Source organism: Sinohyriopsis cumingii, chromosome 11 (genome assembly GCF_028554795.1).
Source record: "Sinohyriopsis cumingii isolate HCF-2022 chromosome 11, ASM2855479v2, whole genome shotgun sequence".
NCBI classification, from domain to species: domain Eukaryota; kingdom Metazoa; phylum Mollusca; class Bivalvia; order Unionida; family Unionidae; genus Sinohyriopsis; species Sinohyriopsis cumingii.
Window position 1 is genome coordinate 45,026,971 of NC_142971.1, and position 23,544 is coordinate 45,050,514.

The 23,544-nt window shown below is 38.6% G+C and overlaps 1 protein-coding gene across 1 annotated transcript in view; it reads right to left on the reverse strand.

Moving 5' to 3' along the window:
- Positions 1-23,544, reverse strand: part of LOC149788043 (uncharacterized) — a 90,463-nt gene that overhangs the window by 52,486 nt on the left and 14,433 nt on the right. Inside the window, exons 3-4 of the mRNA XM_089973510.1 lie at positions 9,693-9,737; positions 2,700-3,078 (exon numbers count right to left, since the gene is read on the reverse strand). Coding sequence (XP_089829636.1) covers positions 2,700-3,078; positions 9,693-9,729 — 416 coding nt within the window. The 5' untranslated portion in view covers positions 9,730-9,737. The remainder of the gene's footprint in view (positions 1-2,699; positions 3,079-9,692; positions 9,738-23,544) is intronic.

Sequence of the window (23,544 nt, forward strand, 5' to 3'; positions counted from 1 at the left end):
CTCTGCACCAGTTATTCTGGTGAGAAACTTATTGAAGCCACTGGTGATTGGAAAATTGCAAAATCCAAGGTGCTTTAATGGATATAGCTGGACACATTCGAGAGTTACATATGAGGCAAACAAAAAAGTATAGATTACAGGACAGATATTTGAGTCTTGGATCAAAAAATTTAATCAGCAGATGAAAGTGCAGAACAGGAAGATCCTGCTTTTCCTCAACAACTGTGCTGCACACCCAAAACTCCAAATACAACTTCAAAACTTCAGCCCCTGGATGCAGGGATAATCCAGATGGTCAAATTGAACTACAGGAAAAAGCTGCTGACACATGTTTTGTTCCTGATGGATAATATAACAGCTGCATCGGTGATAGCACAAAGGGTGACTCTGCTGGATGCAATCCAATAGCTGACATCAGCATGGGATGTCCTGACAGATGAGACAATTCAAAAGTGCTTTCAAAATTGTGGGTTTTTCTAAGAGGTATCGGGTATACCAGAGGCAGAGGAGGAAAACTGGGATGAAGAGGACTATCTACCCCTTATACCACTTGGAACAACCCGTAAGGATTATGTTCAGTGTGATGATGTATTAGCTACAGAGAACACAATTAGTGATGAGTGGGAGTCATTAATGACAGAAGGTGCTAGAAATTCTAGTGAAACATACCAAAATGAGGAAAGTGACTGTGACAGTGACACATGTGACAATCCAAACCCAGCCAAACAGTGCATTACACTGCATACTGCATGGTTACATTCCACAGAATTGATGGATTATGGCCTCACAACAAACAATGTTGAACTTGTGGACATAATTATTAAAACACAAGACATTCGTAAAAAAGATAAAAGAAAAGCTGTAGAAATCATGGGACAAATGACACTGGATAAATTTTTCAAGCCTAAGAATTCTTAGGAACATATGTATTGTAATGAAGTGTCTACTGGAGACAGATGATGTGATCTGTAACATTATTATAAATACAGTTTTAAAACTATATCAATGTTATTGATAACATTCTTTTGAAAATGATGAAACAGTTTTTTCACATTGATTTCACAACATGCATGTGATTTTTAAATGAAAATATTAAATGTTTTAGAATTAAATTAGTTCTGACTTTCTTCATATGTATTTACTATTCGCAATTGTCATCCCCCTCTAAGGCCTTATAAGAGGGGGACTAATGTATTCCCATTATATTCTTCTGTATTGTTTGTTAAGACTTTTTAAGAGGCTTATTTTCCCTTTTGTCTTCAGGATTCATAGTATTAATGGTACAGAAAAATGAGAACCAGTCTGGAAATGGGTGATAATAAAATAGAGTATATACAAGTTTGGCTGGCAAGGATTGGTTGATAATGAGACAGATTTTAGTAAAAAGAATCTCTGAGAGCTTATCCTGGTTTAGCTTTAAAAAACAAAAACACATTGTTTTCTTGATAGAATTTCAGTCCTTTAACAGTCTTCAATTTGGATCACTCATTACTGAAATTAGCAACTGACTCTTTGGTGCAGAATTGAAGCACATGTTTCAAACACATGTAGATCTAGAAATGCTGCAGCTCATATTCTTTTCTCTACAGAGAACCTGTCATTTTGGATGCATCTATACTGATAAATATAAGTTTGATCATAAGCACTCAGAAATTTAAAGTTAGTGAATTTTTAATATTATGGTGTTTGCATAGGTTTAATATGGAAACTGAATTAGTACCTCGAGTCCTATAGAGCAGTACCATGAAAAAGGCCTGTGACCTAATTCCTAATGCATGTTATCATAATACCACCAATCAAATTTCTGACAGTTTTATGAATTTTTTTTTATTTGAATTGGTATTAAATTGTTGTCTTGGAATCTTATGAAATACTGGTAACAACAATTTAACATAAACTTCTTTGTAGTCAGAGTGACAGATCGTGAAATTTACAGTCTCTCTCCATCTTCTATAGCAAAGATTTCCTTTGACCCTTCCCTCCCCATTTAAGATATTATGTGTGGTATCAGAGTGCACTGCCTTTCAAAAAGCTGAAATTCGCCTCCAGCACCTCATCTTGTTGGCATAATGAAGTTGCTTACTACTGGGCCTAGCAAACTTGAATGACTTTACACTGTCGTGTCTTCATTAAACTGATAGGAAGAGGATTTAAATTCTCTGAAATTGCAAGCATTACATTCAGTATGTCTTTAATCTGCTGACAGATGAGATGAAACATTGATGAAATTATATTATTTAACCTGGTATTTCACATTTGCATTGCTATTCACATGACTAACCAAATCTCACAACCTACATAATAAGTATAATAGTCGCATGATATCACCAGCAAAAAAACTTGTGTTGTTGTCCTAAATATTTGAAAACATTAAACCAATGTCATGTAAGGTCTGTAAAAAGAAATTAAAGGACACACAATTCTCAATATAATTATTCTGAGAACAATGAGCAGAAACCTGTCACTGGTATACAACCTGGCAAAGAGCACATGTTGATGTGGTAGCAACATGATATCAACAAAATAAATGTCAATAACATATAAAACAATGGAAAAGGTCAGACTGGAAATTCAAGTAAATGTTCACTAGTCCTTCCCACAAAATGTTGGCGATCATAAAATTTTTACTAGCCACTGGATTATTCAAATAATGAAAACTACTAGTTCAGCATGAAATTTATTAATAAAAAAATACTCACTCCTCTGTGAAGTGTGCCAGTCCCTGTGCATATTGTTTTTTCTCAATTTTACACCTGAAACAAAGGTGTTGTGAATCTAGTCCAATGTCCAAGTTTAGTCCTTTCTTTTCTGAAAAATCTGAGAGGGCATTTACAAGACTGTCATTCTCTGTAGAGAGCTTCAATTGTTCCAGATCCTTGGCACTCTTCAACCAAAATTCAAACCCCAGGTGCTTCTTTTCCTTTGCCACACAATGTATGTATTGAGACTGTAGGTCAGGATAGCTTTTCAAGCATTGTCGCAAGAGAGCAATGTCTGTCTGAAAAGCCTTCTGCAACTTCTCTACAGTATTCTCATTTCCCTTACGTTTATCTATAAGGTCCACTTTTACAGACAATTCTGGAAACAAAATTTAACAAAGAAATTATTCAAAGTCAAAACAGTTTTTCAGTGTTCATATCATAAATTTAAGGCATATAGATAGTGTTCTTGATAAATAAATTACTTGTAAATAAATGAAACTTTTAAACTGAAAATTGATCATTGCCTTGGCCCTTAATATAAAATGTCTTCAAGTAAAACTTCAGTTCAAACATTGCTTGCTGATTTTTTAAAAACTGCAACAGACTGAAGCCCATTATGACTTAAAAAAAATTAATTATGAAGTTCCACTAGATTAATAAGATGTCCACTGGACTTGGGAGAAATCTACCAAGATGGACATCAACTATTTGCAGTCCTTTGCCCCCATGTCCACCATATCAAATGGACAATCCACGATCCACGATGCATACTGTACTATAGATAGTACATCTTTCCTTACACTTGGTATTTTTTCACTCTATTTGTTGCAGTGGCAGCTCACCACACAATAGAAAAAATGTGACGCTAGGCCCAAATTAAGGAAAAAAGATACTAGCAACAACTAACTTTGTTCATGATCCTCAAACACTAGTTTGTGTAACTGATCATAAGTCACTATCTGACTTAACTGGAAATTTCCATCAATCAGATGTTATGTATTTTTCTGTTAGCAAGTCTAATTGTTCAATTAATAATTTTATATATTATTATGTTTTAAAGGAAAAAATTATTTTTATAATTACTTTAAGAAACCAGTGAATCATGCAAGGATAATACTACAGGTAAAATCTGTTATAACACGATGCTTGGGGTTCAAAGAATAACATCACAATGAAAGTAGGGTTTGCGTTAATTAATTTTCTGAAAAACTGCTTAACATAAAATGTGCATTGAAATTTCAATGTTAACAGTTTTAACAAACCCTTGATCATATATTGCAAAAGGTTTTCAAAATTTTTGCAAGTTAAGGCAACATTAAACGCAGTGCTGGGATTAAAATCTGCTAGGGATAAGAATAATCGACTTTTCCAAGAGCATGTATTTAGGATATTAAAAAGAGAGGTCACTTCAAATTAAAAAATGAGATCCATACTGCCATCACATTATAAGTGGAATGACATTAGAATGAGTTCTGTTATAATGGGTTTTACCTGTAGAAAAGAAAAAACTAAAAATTTCAAATTTTCTGGTACAGTAATGTATGGGTGACACAGAATATCAAATAGCAACTGGTCATGTAAGTTCAGTTACTTACAATTTGCATGATTTATATAAAGTTCATACTTGAAGCCTACTCTTTGTTGTTTGGAATTCATTCTTAGGCATTTCTTGATGGCATCTACTCGTCGATTCATATCCAAGTTCTTAGGCATTGCCTGATGGGGTCTCCTCTTTGACTCGTATGTCAAGTCTTGTACACTACCATTAATCATACACGTTTTGTACAGGAATCACATTCATATGTACATTCTGAATTTTCTCAGCATTCTTAAAAATATTTGTGGGCACATATTTTCAGCATGTTAAATCCTGGAACAGTAGTGAATATTGTTCTTATTCACAAGTTTGCAACATACACTACAATACAATTGCAATTACAATAGCAACAGATTATGTTAAATACTGCTTTTCAAAATCAACATAAAACAAGCATTAAATTTCATTTTTATGTAACTATAAAATGCTGGCTTCAAGGGGTTTCTCCACCCTCCCCGACACCCAACCAGGATTTTGCCCCAGATCTCCAATCAGGAGTCTACTACCTCCTTGATCTGAAACCCAATCTCATTCCTGACAAAAGGATCCATGTTGATTACATTACATAAATGTATTCTTACTAAGGTCTACAGTCTTGACACATTTCAAATCCATTTATCCTGACAAGAGAGAGAAAAGGAGGGAGAGGAGAAAAGGAGAAAAAAAAAATAGGCCTATTGATGGAAATAAGGTCTGAAAAAGCATATACAAGGGCAGATATATTTCCTAATGACAATGGGAAAAGACAGTAGTTCAAAAAGTGACATAGCCTGGTGGCAATATAAGTGACAGCCACTATGCTGATAAAAGTGAAACTGACACTGTGACAATACAATTCTTATATATTTCAATATCTCATTATCAAAGATATATAATAAATGTGGAACAGTATATCCATTCAAGAGAAATATCAATAGCAAGATTTTCAAACTGACCACTGTCATGGCCATACTAAATGTCCGATTGTCACCATTTTGATTTAAGATCAACTTAACATCATCAGGCATCTTTTATTGGAAACCAAATAGCAGTAACAAGAATTTTAAGATGTCAGTTTTCAGCAGAAAATAATGATTAAACAGACCTAGATTTCACAACATACCAAACAAGCTCTTTAAAACTTTTAGCTAAAAACAGCTTCATCATGCATTATGAAATCTTTGCCTCAAACCCTCCACCCCCAATGAGTTTTTTTAAAAATTAATGCACTTTTTCTTACAGAAATTCTGGCAACCCTTTATGTGTTTATACTTACACAACATGGTTAACATAATAGCCACACCTAGTATGAAAAGGCAACAGAAGGCAGTGAGCTGCAACATGGTGCATACTGACCTATACTGCATCTGTTTGCAGAGGAACACATTTCAGTAGCACCAACACCCAAGTAAAGAATGGTGAGCTTAAGTGGCTTTTACTACTTTGTTAGAGAAATCCCATTTTCCACAACCCTTCTTGTGTATATACTTTCATCCTGAGGTTGATATAATGACTGTACCTGGTAGAAAAGGACAACGGAAGCTACAGTGGGTTGCATCATGGTGCATACTGGCATTTAGTGCATTTTTATTTGCAGAGCAACCATAGTTTTGGCAACCACTTTTGAACAGCACCAAAACCCCAAGTAGAATGTATTAGCCTGATGAGATCAAAAGTAACAATGAATTGAAGAGACATGGCAACTGTACTAATTCAATACAGTCATGTCTATTGCTAAAGTAGTGCATGCTATGATCCAGAACTTGGGCCTTCACAATAAAATAGGCAGTCACCACTCCCCTCCCCCTATGATATCAGGGGCAAGGGACAGCCATGCAGATTGTAAGCCAGATCCAAATGGTCTTTCACAAATGCTGTTCGAAAAGGCAGATGGCACTGCACATGGCTACATGCAGACCAGCATCATGCAAAACACCAGAGGCACTAGCAACCATTTGCATCATACAAGCCAACATGAGAGCCAAGGTCCACCATGGTATACCCCTGGAAAGCTAAATGCAGAAAGACTGGAATCTCAAAAGGCCAATGTCCTGATCTTTGTTCCCAACAGTGATATTTCCAAAGTGCCTATGGAAATAAGAAATAACAATTTAAGTTGCAAATTCCTATTTGTTGAATACATTTATATCAATGTGCTTTTGTTCCAAGAATTGTCAGAGTGGAATCTTCCTCCTGACAATATCAAATCATGTCCTTCCATTGGCATGTTTAAATGTTATGTAAATAGAGAAATAAACAATGTTCCTAAACCATCCAACAAAAATAAAAGCACATGCCAATTTCATATGAAGCAGGAATTTCAAACATGTAGTCACTCTGACTATTCCCGTGTCCTGCATTGATACCTGAAATTTTTACAAATGTAGTTTTGGGGGGCTAAAACTAATTTTAATTATGCAACACTTACCTGCCACTATTGCATAGCTTACCTATTGTTGTGCCGAAAACTAACCATCCATTCGATGTGAATCCTCTCAGAATAGAGAAAAAGAATGCCCTTTTGCACTCCACCCTCTTAGTGACATTGGTAGATATGATATCATCTTTTCACAGATGACAATTATGCAAGATATCAGAGCGGGGTAGGAGGAGGGTATTCAGCAATAGCGGCAGGTTAGTCTTGCATCATTAAAATTAGTTTCCCCCACACACACACACACACAAAAAAAGCTACATAGCTAAAAAGAAATTACTTATCCTTCCGCTACTGTATAGCTGAAATTGTCACTTAGGAGGGTAGGCTGATGCTATAGTCAAAATGACCAAAAACAAAGAAACTAAGTTGCATTCATCCCAGAGGGAAAGGTCCATCTACAGAAGGTTGATGTATCTCTGGGCACCATAGTGTTGTAACAATATGGTTCCCAGAGAGAAACACAATTATGGGAGAGCACAACCCATGGATGCAGTGCTCCACATCCCAAAAGGGAGAGCGCAACTCACTGCCATGATGTTCTACCTCCAAAGAGAAGGGTGCTACCCACTTTGCCATGCACAACCTACCTAACGGGAGGGTGCAACCTGCTAGAAACCAGAGACAGCCAGTGTCAATAGGCACGAATCTTACTTCTTTATCTTGCAGAAGGAAGCTTCACTCAATGGTTCACACAGGGTTTGGTTAATGACCATAAGAAACAAGATTCCATCTGGGTGCAAGAAAGTGGGAGACAGGTCTCTTGAACCCAAAACACTAGACAAGAGTGTCAAGGTGATGGAAACATGATAGCCCTTTAGAGTGGATACTGAACATCATTTGGTCTTAAAAAGGATTAAAAGGAAATTAGCAATGAAGTTAAGGGGAAGCAGAGAGGATCAACATGTTTTTACTGTACCAAACACAAAAGATTCTCCACCAGGCATCACAGACCTTGGAAACAGACACTCTCCTGGCCTGAATGAGAACCGTAAACTCAGTCCAAAAATCTATTCTGGCAGAAAGAATGCTAGAGATGAACCAAAAAAGAAGGTGGAGAATATGTGGGCTGTTGCGGAGGAGGGATCCCCAGTGTAGTGACAGAGATCCCTCCTGTGAGGTTGAGAAATGGGTCGATCAATCAACAGGTCAAGGAGATCAATGGACCATGATCACTGGGGCCACAAAGTGGTGATGAGAATGATCCAAACAGAGAAGTTCAGACTCGTTGCAGTACTTGTGGTAGCAGTCAGATGGGTGGTAAGGCATATGTAAATTGGTGATCCCACTGGAAGCTGTATCAACTGTCCGTGCTCTCTGATCCAGGAGAGAAACGTAAAAGGGAAGTTGAGCTTGGGAGCACACAGGTCCACCAAAGGTCTTCCCAAGGGGGAAAAAGAAGAAATAAGGGGTGTCAACACTGTGGGAGGAACAGACCATCCTTTATATTGTTGACCTACACTGGCCTTGTGAATACATCTGTGATATTTCCTCACTCGTGGATGAATATAGGAGAAGTAAGCGGTCTGGTTCAGCTGGTACCCAGAGATCTTTCCCAGAGTGGAAAGGATCCTTCTGTCTGTGTGCCAGGTGAGGGCCAAGAGATAAGCTTTCACACCTCTTTTGTTGCTATAGCAAAATAATAAACAAATTATAAAACATAATGATCGAACAGGCGCATGGGATAATTATGTCCATATGTCCCATGTCCAACATGTCATTTAACAGCTTATTGCATAAGTCATTCCTGTAAACATTGGATCACTGTTGGTTTTGGTTGAAATTCCATTTTTTTATTAAGAAAGAACGATTGTCCTTTAATTAAGGAAAGTGATATTCATAAAGTGTACAAACATATCCCCACATTTCTATTCTAAATGCATATGTAAATGTGATTTCTAAATGTCAACATGACGACCCACTCCAAGACCTTAGTACTTGCATGCCAGAGAAACCTATTTAATATTTTTCTTTTAGATTCACCTTATTGTCTGCTATCCAACATGTCATCTTGCTGCTCAAACTGTTTCTCAAAAAATTCCCAGGTTTATAATCTGTTTTAAATTCTTTTGTAATTTTTATCCCATAAAAGAGATGTTGTAAACACATTATACCTATTCATTGTTGTTTCTCTTCAATATAATAGTTTATTTTGATAAAATATTTAACATTTTTTTACAAGAGTGGTTTAGGTTGTGCAATATCTCTTGCCATTTAATGTTATTATTACAATGAATTTTATAAAACCAGCTATAAACCTGATCTAGTTCATCGGCTGAAATAACAGAAAGAGTCCAAAGTAAGTGTTTCATTTCCATAGCCCATTGCAGTAACATTACATCTATTCAAAGCCATGCACAGAATAGGCCAACTTATCACGAGTCACGAAATGCAGCAGCAGTATCCCATGTGTCTAAAATTAGTATTATTTTAAACAGAATGTTCTGGTGACAATTGCTGGTTTTCAAAAGTTAAGCATTGCAGTATTTTATTTTCATCAACCAGCTGGATTCAGTATGTTTTGTGCCAAAAGTGGTGATGGAAATCTTAGTTGCACAAAAAAAGCCCGATCACAGTATATATATATATATATATATATATATATATATATATATATATATATATATATATGTGTGCACTTTTCAGCCTCTTAAGCTGAAATCCAGCTGAGTATAACATTTCTTTGATACATGTGCTTCTAAATTTGACATTGTCATTTAAATGGTACAATTTAAAGTTAATTATATTACCATTCCATGGTGAAAATAGATCCTCATATACAAAGATAGTTGACATTTCTGCTGGGCAGTTAATTTACTTGGCAAAAAAATACAATTTCTCAAACCATAAATATAGTTTCATTTCAAACTATGTTGTAATGAAGAAATAATTTCTCCTTTTAAAGAATCTCCAAATCTATATCAAATTTCTACCAATGTTCATTTTACAGTAAAGTAACTCAAGAAATCAGGTCTCTTACTGAAAATATCTGTTTCTTTCTCTCCTTTCTCAGCCATTATGGTTTCTACAAAAAAAATTGAAACAATAATAAAGTATTAGTGAGAATATAGCTGATTCCTTTCTCCCCTTTACAAATACAGTAGGTTTCTGGGAAAATCAGTATTGTTTTGAAAGTTCCATCCCACATTTAAAAAAAATTATTAAATATATCTAATATAGAAACTATGGTCACATACAAAAAAATACTTGGTAACTAGCTGCCATTCTGTTATACTGGAAGTAGTTCCATTTTATCACAATGATAATGATAAAAATAAAGCATGTAATTTGTGAAATAATGATGACTTCCTGTAAGTGTTGTATGTTCTTGTTTACACTGAAATTATGGTGATAAAAGCACAATGAAAGAAAGGGCTTTAAAGGTCACATTGCTTTAGGATGGGAGAAGTGTAAATGAAATCAGTAGAATATTGGAAAGACCACCAAGTACAATTTAAAATGTTACTTGCACATTTCTGGAGTGTGATTCTGTGGAAAATAGATCAAAAAGTGGCAATCCTTGGTCACTGACTGAAAGAAATGTCAGTCAACTGAAAGGCACATGAAACAAGACAGAAAGAATAATTGCCAAATGCAATGAAAATTGACAAGTTCCAATGTAGCCATGGATTTAAATGCTGTGTTGCTAACAAGAAAGTTATGATACGGGGAATATATCATCAAAATTGTCTGGCTTGGTGACTCGAAAAAAGAAGATGAGCTTGATATATTTTCAGATTAGAGTCAGTTGTTTAAAACGATAAATGTATTTATTATTATTTGGAGAAAGAGCAGCAACTAGGTTGGAGGTCAGACCTGGTTATTTCCAAGCACACAATTGGAAATGTCGTGCAAAAATATAAAAAAAGAAGTCATACAAAATCCACCTGCCGGCCAGCACAAACACCTGATATTAACATAACAAAAAATGTCTGGCTGACTAATCTGTGGCAAGATTGAGCATATAGATGGTCATTTCTCTGACCTATATTCTAGGCCTGTGTTAATCCCCTGATGACCGATGCTGGTAATCAGTGTATCCCCTAGGGGTGCAAGACTGGGGATTGAAATTCCCCTTGGTGTCAGAAATGGGGGTCAGACTGAGTAAAAAACAAACTTTAATATCAAAACTTGGGGTGAAATAAAAAATCTGGGGGTCTCTGAAGCATAAATGAGGGTAAAGGGAAACACTGAGGTTGTTGTTGTTGTTGTTGTAGTAGGATTTAACGCCATTTTTCAGCACATGATAGGCTATACATGGCAGCCAGTATTAATGGTGGAGGAAGAACCCAGGAAAACCCAGGAAAGAACCACCGACCCTCGAGAAGCTACTGGCAAGCTTTCTCACATACCCACATTGGCCGAATCCGAGACTCGAACCTACGCAGACAGAGGTGAGATGGCAGTGATCTGTAATGGAGAGTGCTTTAGACCCCTCGGCCACTCGGGGGCCCAAACACTGAGGTAATAGGACTGAAAGAACACCTGATACAGTTAGCAAATTTATTATTTTTTTATTTCTCATTGTTGGAAGCTTAATTACCATTAAATCAACTCAAGTTTTCAATAAGTACAAAATGGCAGTCATTTAAATGAATATTTTTTGTATGTGACAAATTATTTAATTTCATATTTCATGCAGAGTATTGCTACAGATATTATTCCATCGGCAATCAGAGTGCTAAAATGGTGCATTATATACTCAGTCAGTGTTCTGTATGCAAGCAGGAAATACTTACTGAGTCTGGTCAGCACAATGACTCAACTGTGTTCTTGCAATCCTAAAAACAATAGGTTCTAATGCCCCAAATGTAAATCATTAATGAACTTTCAGTGAAGCAAATAGTGTAGAAGAGGAGCGACAATGTAGAAACACAGCAACATCATTTATCTAGGTCACAGTAGCATCAAGTTTAAACTGTCAAGTTCATTATGTATATTGCTTATTTTCTTTAACAAGCAATTCTCAAAGTTTGCTATAATTTAGTGTTTTGAACTTGGAGTTATTTACAGAAAATTACTCTGGCATTAAAATTTCTGAATCCAAACCAATATTTTCATCATGACCATTGTGACAGCCATATTGGAGGTCAGACCAGCACCATTTTCATTTAGAACCAGCCAGACATCATAAGCAGTCTTTCAGTGAAAAATCCTCGATGACAAGACCATCCATTCAGAAGCAGTAATAAAAAGATTTTTACCATTCTGATGTGGTTGCCAAATTGGATTTGCGAGTTACACCATTTTGATTTAGGAACCAATGGACTATAAGAAGTCTTCAGGTGATGTCAATATGAATCTGTTAAAGAGAAGTATCAATAACAAGAATTTCAAGATGAATGCTGTGATGACCTGGTTGGACATGAAATCAGCACTATTTTCACTTAGGACCAAATAGACATCATATGAAGTCCTAGGTGAAAATTAACCCCATGTTTAAATGATCATCCATTCAGGAGGAGGAGGGATAAGAATTTCAAAATGGCCACTGTGGCAGCCAGATTGGATATCCAAGTGGCACCATTCTTCATTTAAGCCCAACTAAACCATGTTTAAAGTTCATGGTAATTCTCCAATTAGATTAAGGGCCGTAGCAATAACATACTTTTGATAACTGGCAATTCAGATGACATGCAACAGGCCATCCCATAAACTCTCTTGTCTAGCTAAAAACTAGAAACACAAAATAACCAATTTGGTTGCCACTACAAGGAAACAAATGCTACTCCATGACTTTCACATATCATTTGATCCACAAAACTATCCCATTTTTTCCCCATCATTTTTGGAAAGCAATTAAATTAACAAAAATTCTAAATGTGTTACATAAATTCAAGGAGTTTTGGAATAAATTCACAGAGTTTTTCAATATTGTAAATGACTTTTCAGAATAAAATTAACTTGTTCAATTAATTTCAAGGAATCTCAAGGCTACTCCAAACTTTTAAGGATTTTACATGTTGTACAAAACCATGCCTTTATGCAGAGATTGTTGTTTCTGCTAAAATTTGGTTGCTGGATTTTAGATACTTAAACTTGTTTTCTCATTTTAGTAACAGTGGCCATATTTCATGGCATGTCTGCAAAATTTGTACAGAAGTAAATCTAGTCCTTAACTAGCAGCAGAGGGGGCGAATCGGACATTTTGTCCAATCGTTATTTTGCTTAATTATTACTTTCTGCACTCAACGATCTAGTGTCGTCAGCGCCTGGTAAAAAAAAAACGACGACGTCGTTGGGGGATCGTCGCGTCGTCATTTGGTTTAATTAACACCTTCTGCGCGTCGATCCCCAGCGTCGTCAGCGTCCGGTAAGCACATCGACGACCGCGTCGATGTCATCGCCCCCTCTGCTGCTAAGAAGTTATTTACAATGATCTTACAAACAGAGTGATCACTAACTCCTCCTCCTGTAGATCAATTAGGTTATTTGACTGATCGGTAATTCTAAAATTAATTCTCGTTAAAAACCGATTATGGCATCTCATATAGACTGGATTAATCGGACTCTCAACGATTAAAAATCCGGGAGGGGCTGTTGGTGAAAACGAATAAAGGATATACCCCTGTTGAGCTTGATTTGATTGCTTGGTATTTACCTGGTAACTCCCTTCGATAACATCACACACTAGATTAATCGCTATCACCGATGCGATATTTACGTTGTACGGGGCGATATGCCTACCACCATCTCCGTTATCGTGTTTGAGGATATTAGTTGATGGACCGAGAAAATCATTAAGAGATTTTCTTAGTTCTGGTGCGTTGTATCCTGAAAACTTTAAATCGGGTAAATCGGCTTCTGTGATATTATACTCGGTTAGGAGTTTTTGTTTATTACCATCGCTGTTATCGGATATTGTTTTAACGATTCGTTCATTGATATATTCCATGTCTGATATGAGTTGATTTAACACCTCAACGTGTTTTCGTGCTTTTGTTTGCCGTAGCTGTTCTAGTTGTGAATGGTAAATATAATTAATCTCGGCAAACGCATTAGTGATATCATCTAAATTAACTGTTAATACGACGATCGATTCAGGGGTTTTGTCATACTGAAAATACCACTGCATGGTGTCCATGTCTTGAAATATAAACCTGCTGGGTAATGACGTGTTTTTCATAATAGACAAATTATCTCGATACCCGGGATTAATCTCATGATACGATTTCTCATTCGTGTGCAAGTCCGCGGGTGGATTCTCAGGCCAACCTAGTATGGTTCTTATTGAACTGTTATAAATATCAACCATATACCCCGGTGTGTTTATTTCAATCGTTGACGATAACGTCGGTTCATGAACCGTAATAGCGATTTTTGATTCTTTTCCTGTGATCGATTTTATCCTGCGTTGAAATTCTTTATTGATTTGTTCTATTTGGTATGACCCAGTTGGTATTGTAACCTCATTCCAGTCTGGGGTCCCATCGGGCTTATTTGTCCATGCAAAAACCAGCGAGTTATTAGGTTGTTGTCCGTTAAATGCGTCTGCTCGAATATTAGGCCAACTGTGATATACTCGCAATTTTGCCAGCGCTATTTCCTTTACTGGAACCGGCGATGGGAAGTTCACACTGAATTCGGGTTTCGTTGATGTTATCGATATCATATTTGTTTGTACCGGAGTGGTGTTCTCCGCGATCCGCTGAAGTAATTGAGACCCTTCGGGGTTCAGCGACATTATTATTATTCGTTTTCTTTAGTGTCTAATTTCAACAACCAGGTGGTTTCGGCTTCCAGTTGAAAATCCTCGATTTTTGACATCGCGGAGCTATACAACTGGACCATCGTGGAGAATTCAACATCGGATACGAACAAATTATCAATCGATAACGAGATCAACCCGGATAATTTCGAGTATGCGTCGGATACTATTTGATGTTTTACTGTATACTCGTTGAGTTTTTTCTGAAAACACGATGATATCTTCCTAGTGATTGCGTTGGCAACTCCAGCAACTGTTGTCATTGCGGAGACAGCGATTGGAACAGCGATCGGGGTTATCGTGGTCATCGTGGATAAAATAACACCGGCGCCAGCTACTATACCCGATACCGAGTACACGACCGCGTCGATGGCGGTTATTTTTCGGCGGTATTTTTTTATTTTTGCACGGTATTGTTCGGAAAGCGTTTTCAAGTTCGCGGAAAATTCTTTTGCGGTATCGAATCGATATTGATGTGACGTCGATGATACCTCTGATTCAATTTCCTTGGTGGTCATTTTTATTCTAAAAGAGCTAGCGTTTTTAATTACTTAGATTCGCTACAAATTCCACATACCATGTAATGTCTGCCCTAAATATACTGCTATCAACGGCCTTAATCACAAACCGTTCAGTTGCGTCCTTGTCTATAATTGTTGATATTGTATTGTTAAACCCGGATGAACTCGACGATGATATACTAAACTTCGTATTTGAAATCAATGTCAATCGATAAATACCCTTAACAGTTGCGGTGATATCTACTGTATTCTGTGTAGGAGTCCAATCGAATGATCCATGCTGAATTGTGTATACTGTGTTAATGATGTTCTCATGAGGGGTTTTTATTTTTTCGAGTTGCTCTGTTTTCAATAGTGATTGTCTAAACGCTTCAACAATAATTTTGATTGTTTCTATTTCCTGTCTATACGCAGTGATATCATTTATAGTTATTGTGATTTCATCCGGTTTGATATTTTTTTTACCAAAGAATTTATCAACGGCGCTATCAATCTTGTTAACATTTTTTCGTAACGAGGATAAATTGGCCGACAGTATCGTAAACTCCGAAATAGTATTCTTTATTGTTGTAATATTTGGTTCGGTTACCGGCGGGGTCCCAAAAAAACTAGCGGTAGTGAGTTGTATATCGGTTACCAATCTATCCAACCTTATAAAACCGTTCTGGGCGGATATTATCCTATCCGTTATCATCGATATATCTTCACCCGGTCTGAGTCGTCCGTCGCTGGTATACAGCGCGATAGTGTTCTCGGTGGCATCACGCTGTCGTATTAAAACGTCATTCAGTGACACATTACTGGATTTCAATTTACCCTGGCGGTCTTGAAATACAACTATTTCATCTGGGTCAACACTGGTTAAATTCAACGTATCAGCGATTTCATCCTCAATTAGTTTTTTTATGTCATCGGTGGCGGGCGTTTCCGTGGGCTTTTTCAGCGCCGAAACCGGTCGTCCCCAGATATCAATCATTATTATTGTAAATGTTATTCTCTAAAATCCGTTGAGCTTCTACGACCCCACTAGTGTATTCGTTTACAACCACATGAGGTGGTTTTCGCGATGATGAAATCGCCGCAAGTACGTTTAATACCTCGCGGCCACATATCGGTGGGTCACTTAATTGCTGTGTTGGCAGCGTGGAATAAAAAACCCGGGCTGAACACGCCCGGATATACCGCATGAACTCTTTCGGCGGAGCTAACCCGTATGAATCAAAATAGACGATCGCACGCGGATCAATCGCGTATGCAACCCAATGAGTTCCCGCTCCAGAGGACCCATCGAGGTTAATTATACCGGTTTCAATATTCCTTGGTGCCGCCGGTAATTGATCCCTCATAAAAACACCTCTGAAGTTTTTTATCGCTAACGCGTTTGCGGCGTCTATTAAATCAAAATTAGACATTGGAGTCATAGACTCAGGAGTCATTGACTCCCGAGTTAATAAACGGTTCCCGGTAGTCTTAGACCCTTTCCCGAGTACCATGAATACGGGGTTCCCGGTAGTCTTAGACCCTTTCCGGCCACGGGTCGTTTTTTTTTGTAACCTTTCCCGGTTGCCTTCTTTAATGCCATTCCCGCCGCGGTACCAACGGCTCCTAACGCCGCCGCCTTCGCCACTGCTGGTGCGGCCGCGGCAATTAATGCCGGAATCGCAGCTAACAGCGGAAATATCCCACCGGTCTTTTCCATGTTTTTAATCGCTGCGGCCGAGAAATCTACCTGAACACCCTTTCTGTTCTTCATCGCATTATTGAAATGTTTTATTTGACGCGCCGTCAACGATATCTTATGATTACCACCCGCCATCTGTGACGGCTTCAGCGTTATTGTGGTTCCGCATTGTTTAGCCGACTTTGATCGTAATTTCTTGACTTGACCATCAGTCAACTCTACACTGACGACACTATACGACATTTTATTGTAAACGCGTTTTGTGCTTTCAATTACATGTTTTCCACTGGCGCATCAACGATTCTCATTCGTCCACCAACACCTTCTAGCAGCATTGATTTATCGCTGAGAATGACAGCGACCGCTCTATAATTAACACCAGCCGGGGCTATACGAGCTCTGAAGTGTATATCAACGACGGATTGTCTCGTTAAATCAAGATGTTCCAACGAAAAGTAATAAATCGGATACAGGTTTTTAAAATCAAGTTGTGATATTTGCAAACCGGTGTCGACGTTTTGATCACGACCCATATATGACAGCAATCGATGATACACACGTGCGACATGGTTGTCACCGTAATTAAGCTGTATATCCTCGGATGGTTCCTGTTGTCCGTTTATTCTCAGCGAAACCTCCATGACTCCTAATCGATCAAATATCATATGGCTGCGTTCTTGATTACCCAATCGTTCCCTATTCTGTAGCGCTATGAATATATGACGCGGGGCTGAAACACCCTGTTTTGATGCTAGGTGCCATGTAAACGTATCGGCGACGTTATCCTCTTTAGCATCAGTTGTTACCGTTAGCCAACTCAACAGCGATTTCCCTCCCTGTTCCATAAATGCTAACAATCGTGCTTCCGTGGTAACTGATGGAGTCAGCACCGGCATCCACAATGTCATTTTAGTTAAAATGACTTTACCGGCAGCGACGCCAGCAGCATGCCATATTGCATTGTTATCATCGCCCCTTCGCGTCAGCGCGATTGTATGCTTAGCCCCATAGACAACTTTTCTGACATTTCTGCAGAATCCAAATATGTGATGGAGTGGAATCGCGCATGAAAACTGTCGGCGTGGTCCTTGCAACATTCCTACTCGTGCTGCGAATCCTAGATTGTAATCATTGTTGGTGCTTTTTATAATATTAAAATTAGCACCTGGTCTTGCTCTGCGGTCTGGATTGGCTGCTTCAGCCTGTGGGTCAGTTGCGGTATCTCTTTCCGCCAGCACGTTGATGTACTGAATATGGTCAGCGTTATTGGTGGTGTCCTTCGCAAACATCATAGATGGGCCCGCCGATCTTGTATAATCATCCGAGTATCTCGCCAACCCAATTATCGTCGTTGCAACATCAACCTCGCGTTCTATTGATTCAATTTCTCGCCCGTCAATAAGATATCTGGCGCTCTCAAATAACGCCATGATACCGTTGTTGACGAAGCCAACTCGAACACGATGGTCATCTGCGTATGGTGTATTATCGGCGGCATTTGTCACGAGTTCTCCCTCAATTTCGATAAACGCTTCACACGGCAGAAAGTATTTACTGGTATCTTGGACCTGAAGTTCAATTCGCGATCGTAGGTCGGGTTGCGCTGCATAATAAGAATAATATTGATAATCACGGACAGAATCATCCCTGCGCACTGGGGCGTCCATATCAAACGCGGGATCAGCGGTACGCGCAAACATTCTATTATTTATCATGTTGATGTTTTCAATTGCGATTTTTTCGTCGTAGACCACTTCCCGCTATCGCGTTCATGAGCGCGTTGGTTGCCGCATCGGCGGATGGCGAAGTCGCCAACGACGGAGTCGTCGCCAACGACTGAGTCGTCGCCAACGACTCTAATTTTTCTTCCACGGCGTTATTTATTACTTTACTGACATTTGCAGGCATCACTGTCGTTGATGGCATTACCGGTGGTTTCTGTTTTTTTCTCCTGGATTTCACCAACGACATTAGTTTGTCCCGCGCGGCTGAAAGCGCCTTTCCGGCAACATCTCCAATGGCACTAATACCCTTATCACGAATAACATCAATAGCCTTCATTCCTAATTGTTTGGCTAACGGCGCTACTTTTGGAGCCATTCTTGTAAATAACCCCGCAATGGTGCTACCGAGACCATCTCCATAGTACGCGCGGTAAATAGGCAATCGCGAGTTTACCACGTAGACGAGTACTGGTTTATCATGGTTGTAGTGTATGATCATCCTTATTAAAAACACCAGTTTTCCAATTAATCATCCACGAGTTCGTCTATGAGCGTTCGATATGCATTAATGTCTATGATACCGCCTGCAAATAACCGCTTGCAAATATCAGCAGCCTCATTGATTATTTCCGTAGAGTTATTTCCGGCTCGTTTTCCTCCAATTAATACCTCTAGCCGTGATATATCACTGAGAACACTATTAGGGCAGGTAACACTAGCGTTTTCAACTAGACCACTACCACTTGGATACCCCTCTCCGCTTGTTTTTTTAGAACCAGCTTTTTTTTGACGTTTTTCTCGGACTTCTTTTTGCTGTTGTAGTATTTCTTGTTGTTGTCGTATATCATAATCATCAATTCCTTTTTTAAATTCTTTATATCCCAATTCTTTTGTATCCAAGCGATCAATCTCTTTATTCGTTTTATACAACCAATTAACCCAGTCATCTCGTTTTATATTACTGTTTTTATACTCGTCTTTTAAAAAGTTTTTTCTTGAATAATAGCTTTGAGCGGCAAAATTACCAAAAACCCTATACTCGTCGGATTTCAGTAATTGAGGTCGTTTTATTTGTGCTATAGCCCCTTCAGTGAGTTTATCTATAAAGGGGACTCCTTTTTGAGTGGAAATTTTTTGAAGTTCACCAACATCACCCTGTTCAGAATCATCAATATCAGCTAATCGTTCATACTCTCGTTGGGTTTTTATATCACTGGAAAGTTGTTTTATCCGTTGCTGTGTTTGTTCTGTCTCTGCTGCTATCTTTTCAAGTACAGGAAGAAGAGGCGCCTCTTTCCGTTCGCCCTCCTTAGGAATATCCCCGTATATTGCTCGTTCTGTTGCAGCTGTAACATCCTTAGTCGCTTTAGTTACCGGGGCAAACAGTTGTTCGCTTCCAGCAGTAAAATCAGTTTGTAGTTGCTGCCGCGTTTGAAGTTTCTCTCTCACTCTGTCTCGTAACGGTATAAACTTTTTAAGCGCTGCTAGCCGCTCTCTGGCTAGCCGAGTAGTAAGTGATTCACCTACCATTATTGTAAATTGATCCGCAATTTTCTAATTTTCCGCCGAGTGTACCATCGGGAGCTCCACGGAGTTTTCGTCTATAATCCTTCTAATGTTTTTGATCTTACTAGAAATCTCCCGGCGTCGTTCATAAACACGTCCGAGTTTTTTTCGTATTATTTCAACGGCAGTAAATAGTCCAATGAATGCATTTGCGTCATTGTGGTACAGGTTCTCATTAATCGTATGTTGTAATCGTTTTATAAAAAAATACTCGCGGGCCAGGGTAAAACGCCCCCGTTTCGACTGTTCGTTAATAATCTCATAATCGGATAATATTTTTTCACTGTCGAGACCATCAGATAATTCAATTCCTTGATTTTTTAATTTTGAAATCTCAGTTAATATATTATTGATGTCTTCGATATTCATTATTCTTATAAAACATCTTGTTTTTAAATAAAAAAAAAAAAATGAAACCCCCGTGTATCAATTCCGAAGGTGTTTAATAATTCGTTAGACGTGACCTTGTCAGCGCCATAGGCGCCGGTGACCTTGTCACTCGCTGATTTCTGTTATATATGAAAATCGAATTCTATGCCCGGTCTTTTTTGAGATCGCTGTTTGATATATTCGTTCTGCAACAAATTGTATTGAGGCGATACAAATGTCAAAATATTTTCCTGCCTCATTCATCGACTGAAATATTTTTTCCTCGTGAGTTGTTGTATCAAATGACTTTACGGGTTTTGCTTTCTTTGAGTATTTACCAGTTTCGCCTTTTTTGGTATTTTCACTCTGAGAGATGGCTTGCAGATTACACAGTCTATTATTTTGATAATTAGAATCAATGTGATCAATAACGAGACTATCTTTGATCAATCCGTGGAAACATTCATAGATGATTCTGTGACAGAGATATTTTTTCCCTCCAGCAGTAAACATTAAATACCCGTGATTGTTTTTCCATCCAACCGGCTTCTTCAGTCTACGATTTCTAACAATACCGTCGCGAGATGCCTCGTAATTGACAAGCAGGGGATGCGGCTGAAATTCTTGGTCCATTTGTATAATAATACTACTTGTCTAATTTATTATTTGGTTTAATTATGAATCTTTCAACGTAGTCTTGGGGGGTTTTGATGACGAAGTCAGCGGTGGGGTCAATGACGGCGTTTTTTATTCGTTTGTCATAATAACGTTTTAACTCTCTGTATCGCTTTCCGCCACAATTGATACACAACTGCGATTTTCCTCTTACACCGACGTGGCAAACCAAGCACGGGAGGGGACCAAGAGAACCATTACGAACGCTTTGTAAATGATACCCGCAGAATTCACCTCTACATGATTTATTGCACGGGGTTGTCGACCCAATCATCAACCATTTGCAGTGATTCATTATACTATATTCTTTCATTTAAATACTTGTTTTAATTATATGGATGAGTTCGAGAGATTGGCAGCAATTAAGCCCCGGAAAAATATTAGGTTTAATCTCGATAGAGTCCTCAAGGACACACCAAAAGCGTTAATAAACGATAAAACCCTGTTGAGTAAAATACGCGATTGTATCAATGAATTCAAGCGTGATGGCGCATCTCACAGTTGGTCAACATTTCGAATTGATGGCATTGTTGATGCTACCATGAACGACAACCGCGCAGCAATGATAATATCACAACTTGACGGTAAAAGGTATTTCTTCAGAGTAAAATTCATTGTCCGGGTGGAATCAGGTGATTGGATCATACGTGATAAATTTGAACCAGTTCTCAGCGACAAGAAAACAGTCACTGTCAGCCGCGACTCCAAGCCGGGGTTGTTAACCGGAATTGACAAACCATACTATGAACGAGCGTATCCTGAAACAGCAGTTGTTTATGGAATATACCCGTTAAATAAGAAACCTGATATCCGAAAACTGAAACCGATGAAACAGTCAACTGGGATAAATTGTGTAGCAGAACGAATAATAGAGCATTTTACAAATGCATGTCGAGGAAACAAATTGACTGATTTACGACGTAGCAAAATCAACCAGTGGGAACTAACCGTAAAAGAGCGTGGAGCAACCATCAGCGACATAGTGAGATTAGAAACATCGCTGAGATTTCCAATAACCGTCACAACGATAACCGGTGAAGTATTATACGAATCCAAGTATAAATCGAAGGGAGCCCCAATCAAAATTATTGATCATAACGAACACGCATGGACGCCCGTGATCACAATATTTCCACGGGATAGAACAGTAAAGTATATCCCCGAAGAATTTTTAGGAGAAGAATTCTTCAGGGATGGTTTTCTCGCGGAGAGGAAACTATTTGATGCTATTGCTTGCTTGTGTAAAAATGACCCTGTATCAGTGTGGTTACTTCGCAGCGCTGAAAACGACATGGATACCTTTGATCAGTTTGTAAGACCAAACGGCGAATTATATCGCACTGAAGCATTTCACAACAGGATGAAAAAAACCGCCATGGAATTTGAAGAGCATGATGAACAACTGCTAACAAATTGTTTTACGATTCCATCGGTTGTAGCTCATGTTGCAGCAAGGAAAAATGCGTGGAGACCAACGCGCAAGGAATTTCTACCGGATGTACAATCCAGTTGTTTGGAATACTATCACGGTGGACTATGGAACACTGAATACAACCGCGACGCTATGATCTCGGTTGATATGGTTGCCTGTTATCCAGCGAGTTTTCTCGGGTATGGATCCGCCGCTGAGTACTTTAGACGATTTGGACACCCCAGTCATGAAATGACTCGTGTTGCTATTAATGGACCACTGCCTGATTTTGATTTAACCGGATTCGCTCGCATAGTATCATTTGAATTCGCGGCAGGACTCCATCGCTGTTGCTATATTTGGATCGGTAGACACATGGCTGAAAAGAGATGGCTGCCAATAGCGCTGCTACGGTATATGATTGATTGTAGCATGCTAGTTTCGTTGATTGTCAGTGACGCGATTATATCATACCGGGCACAGACTGAAGTCTGGTTACCAGAACCGGAGCGTCTACATAGCATAATTGACGAGTCCAGAAAAAACATTGATGCCGACGAGGAATATATCATCGAATGGTCCAGGAGGATATTTAACCAACGAAACCGCGAGGCAAAAGATCTCGGTAGAAGAATAATTGGTAAGTTCACACAAGGTGGAAAAAACCACGACTACAAACGATATTGCTCACGGCTGATTATAGATGACGCAGAATATGATTTCGTAATCAAGGACGCAGTGGCAAAAAATAGATACGTGAACTGCAAAACAGCTTTCTTGTCCAATGGAACAAGGTTGGGTACAGTTGTTACCTACAGCGACGGAGACAGCCCGGCGTATCCACATTTGAGGGCGTCTATGCTGGGTTATGCCGCTATCAATTTATTCTCGATGATAAATAGATTCCCCGATACCGCGGTTAGAGTAGCCGTTGATTCGTTTTACATAGACGTAAAGTATAAGGAAAACGTAGCCGAGTTTACTAGTCCGGACGAGAGTTGGGGTACATGGAGAATTAAAAATGAAATACGACGCGATTATTCCCCGTCAGCAGATGTCACCGTTGAGAACGACTACTTACGCGGTGATAAATTATCAGAATGGTCTAATGCACCATCGTGTTCTGATCCAATTTGTAGACACAAGACGGTTTATTTAAGCGGCTGTGGCGGGTCAG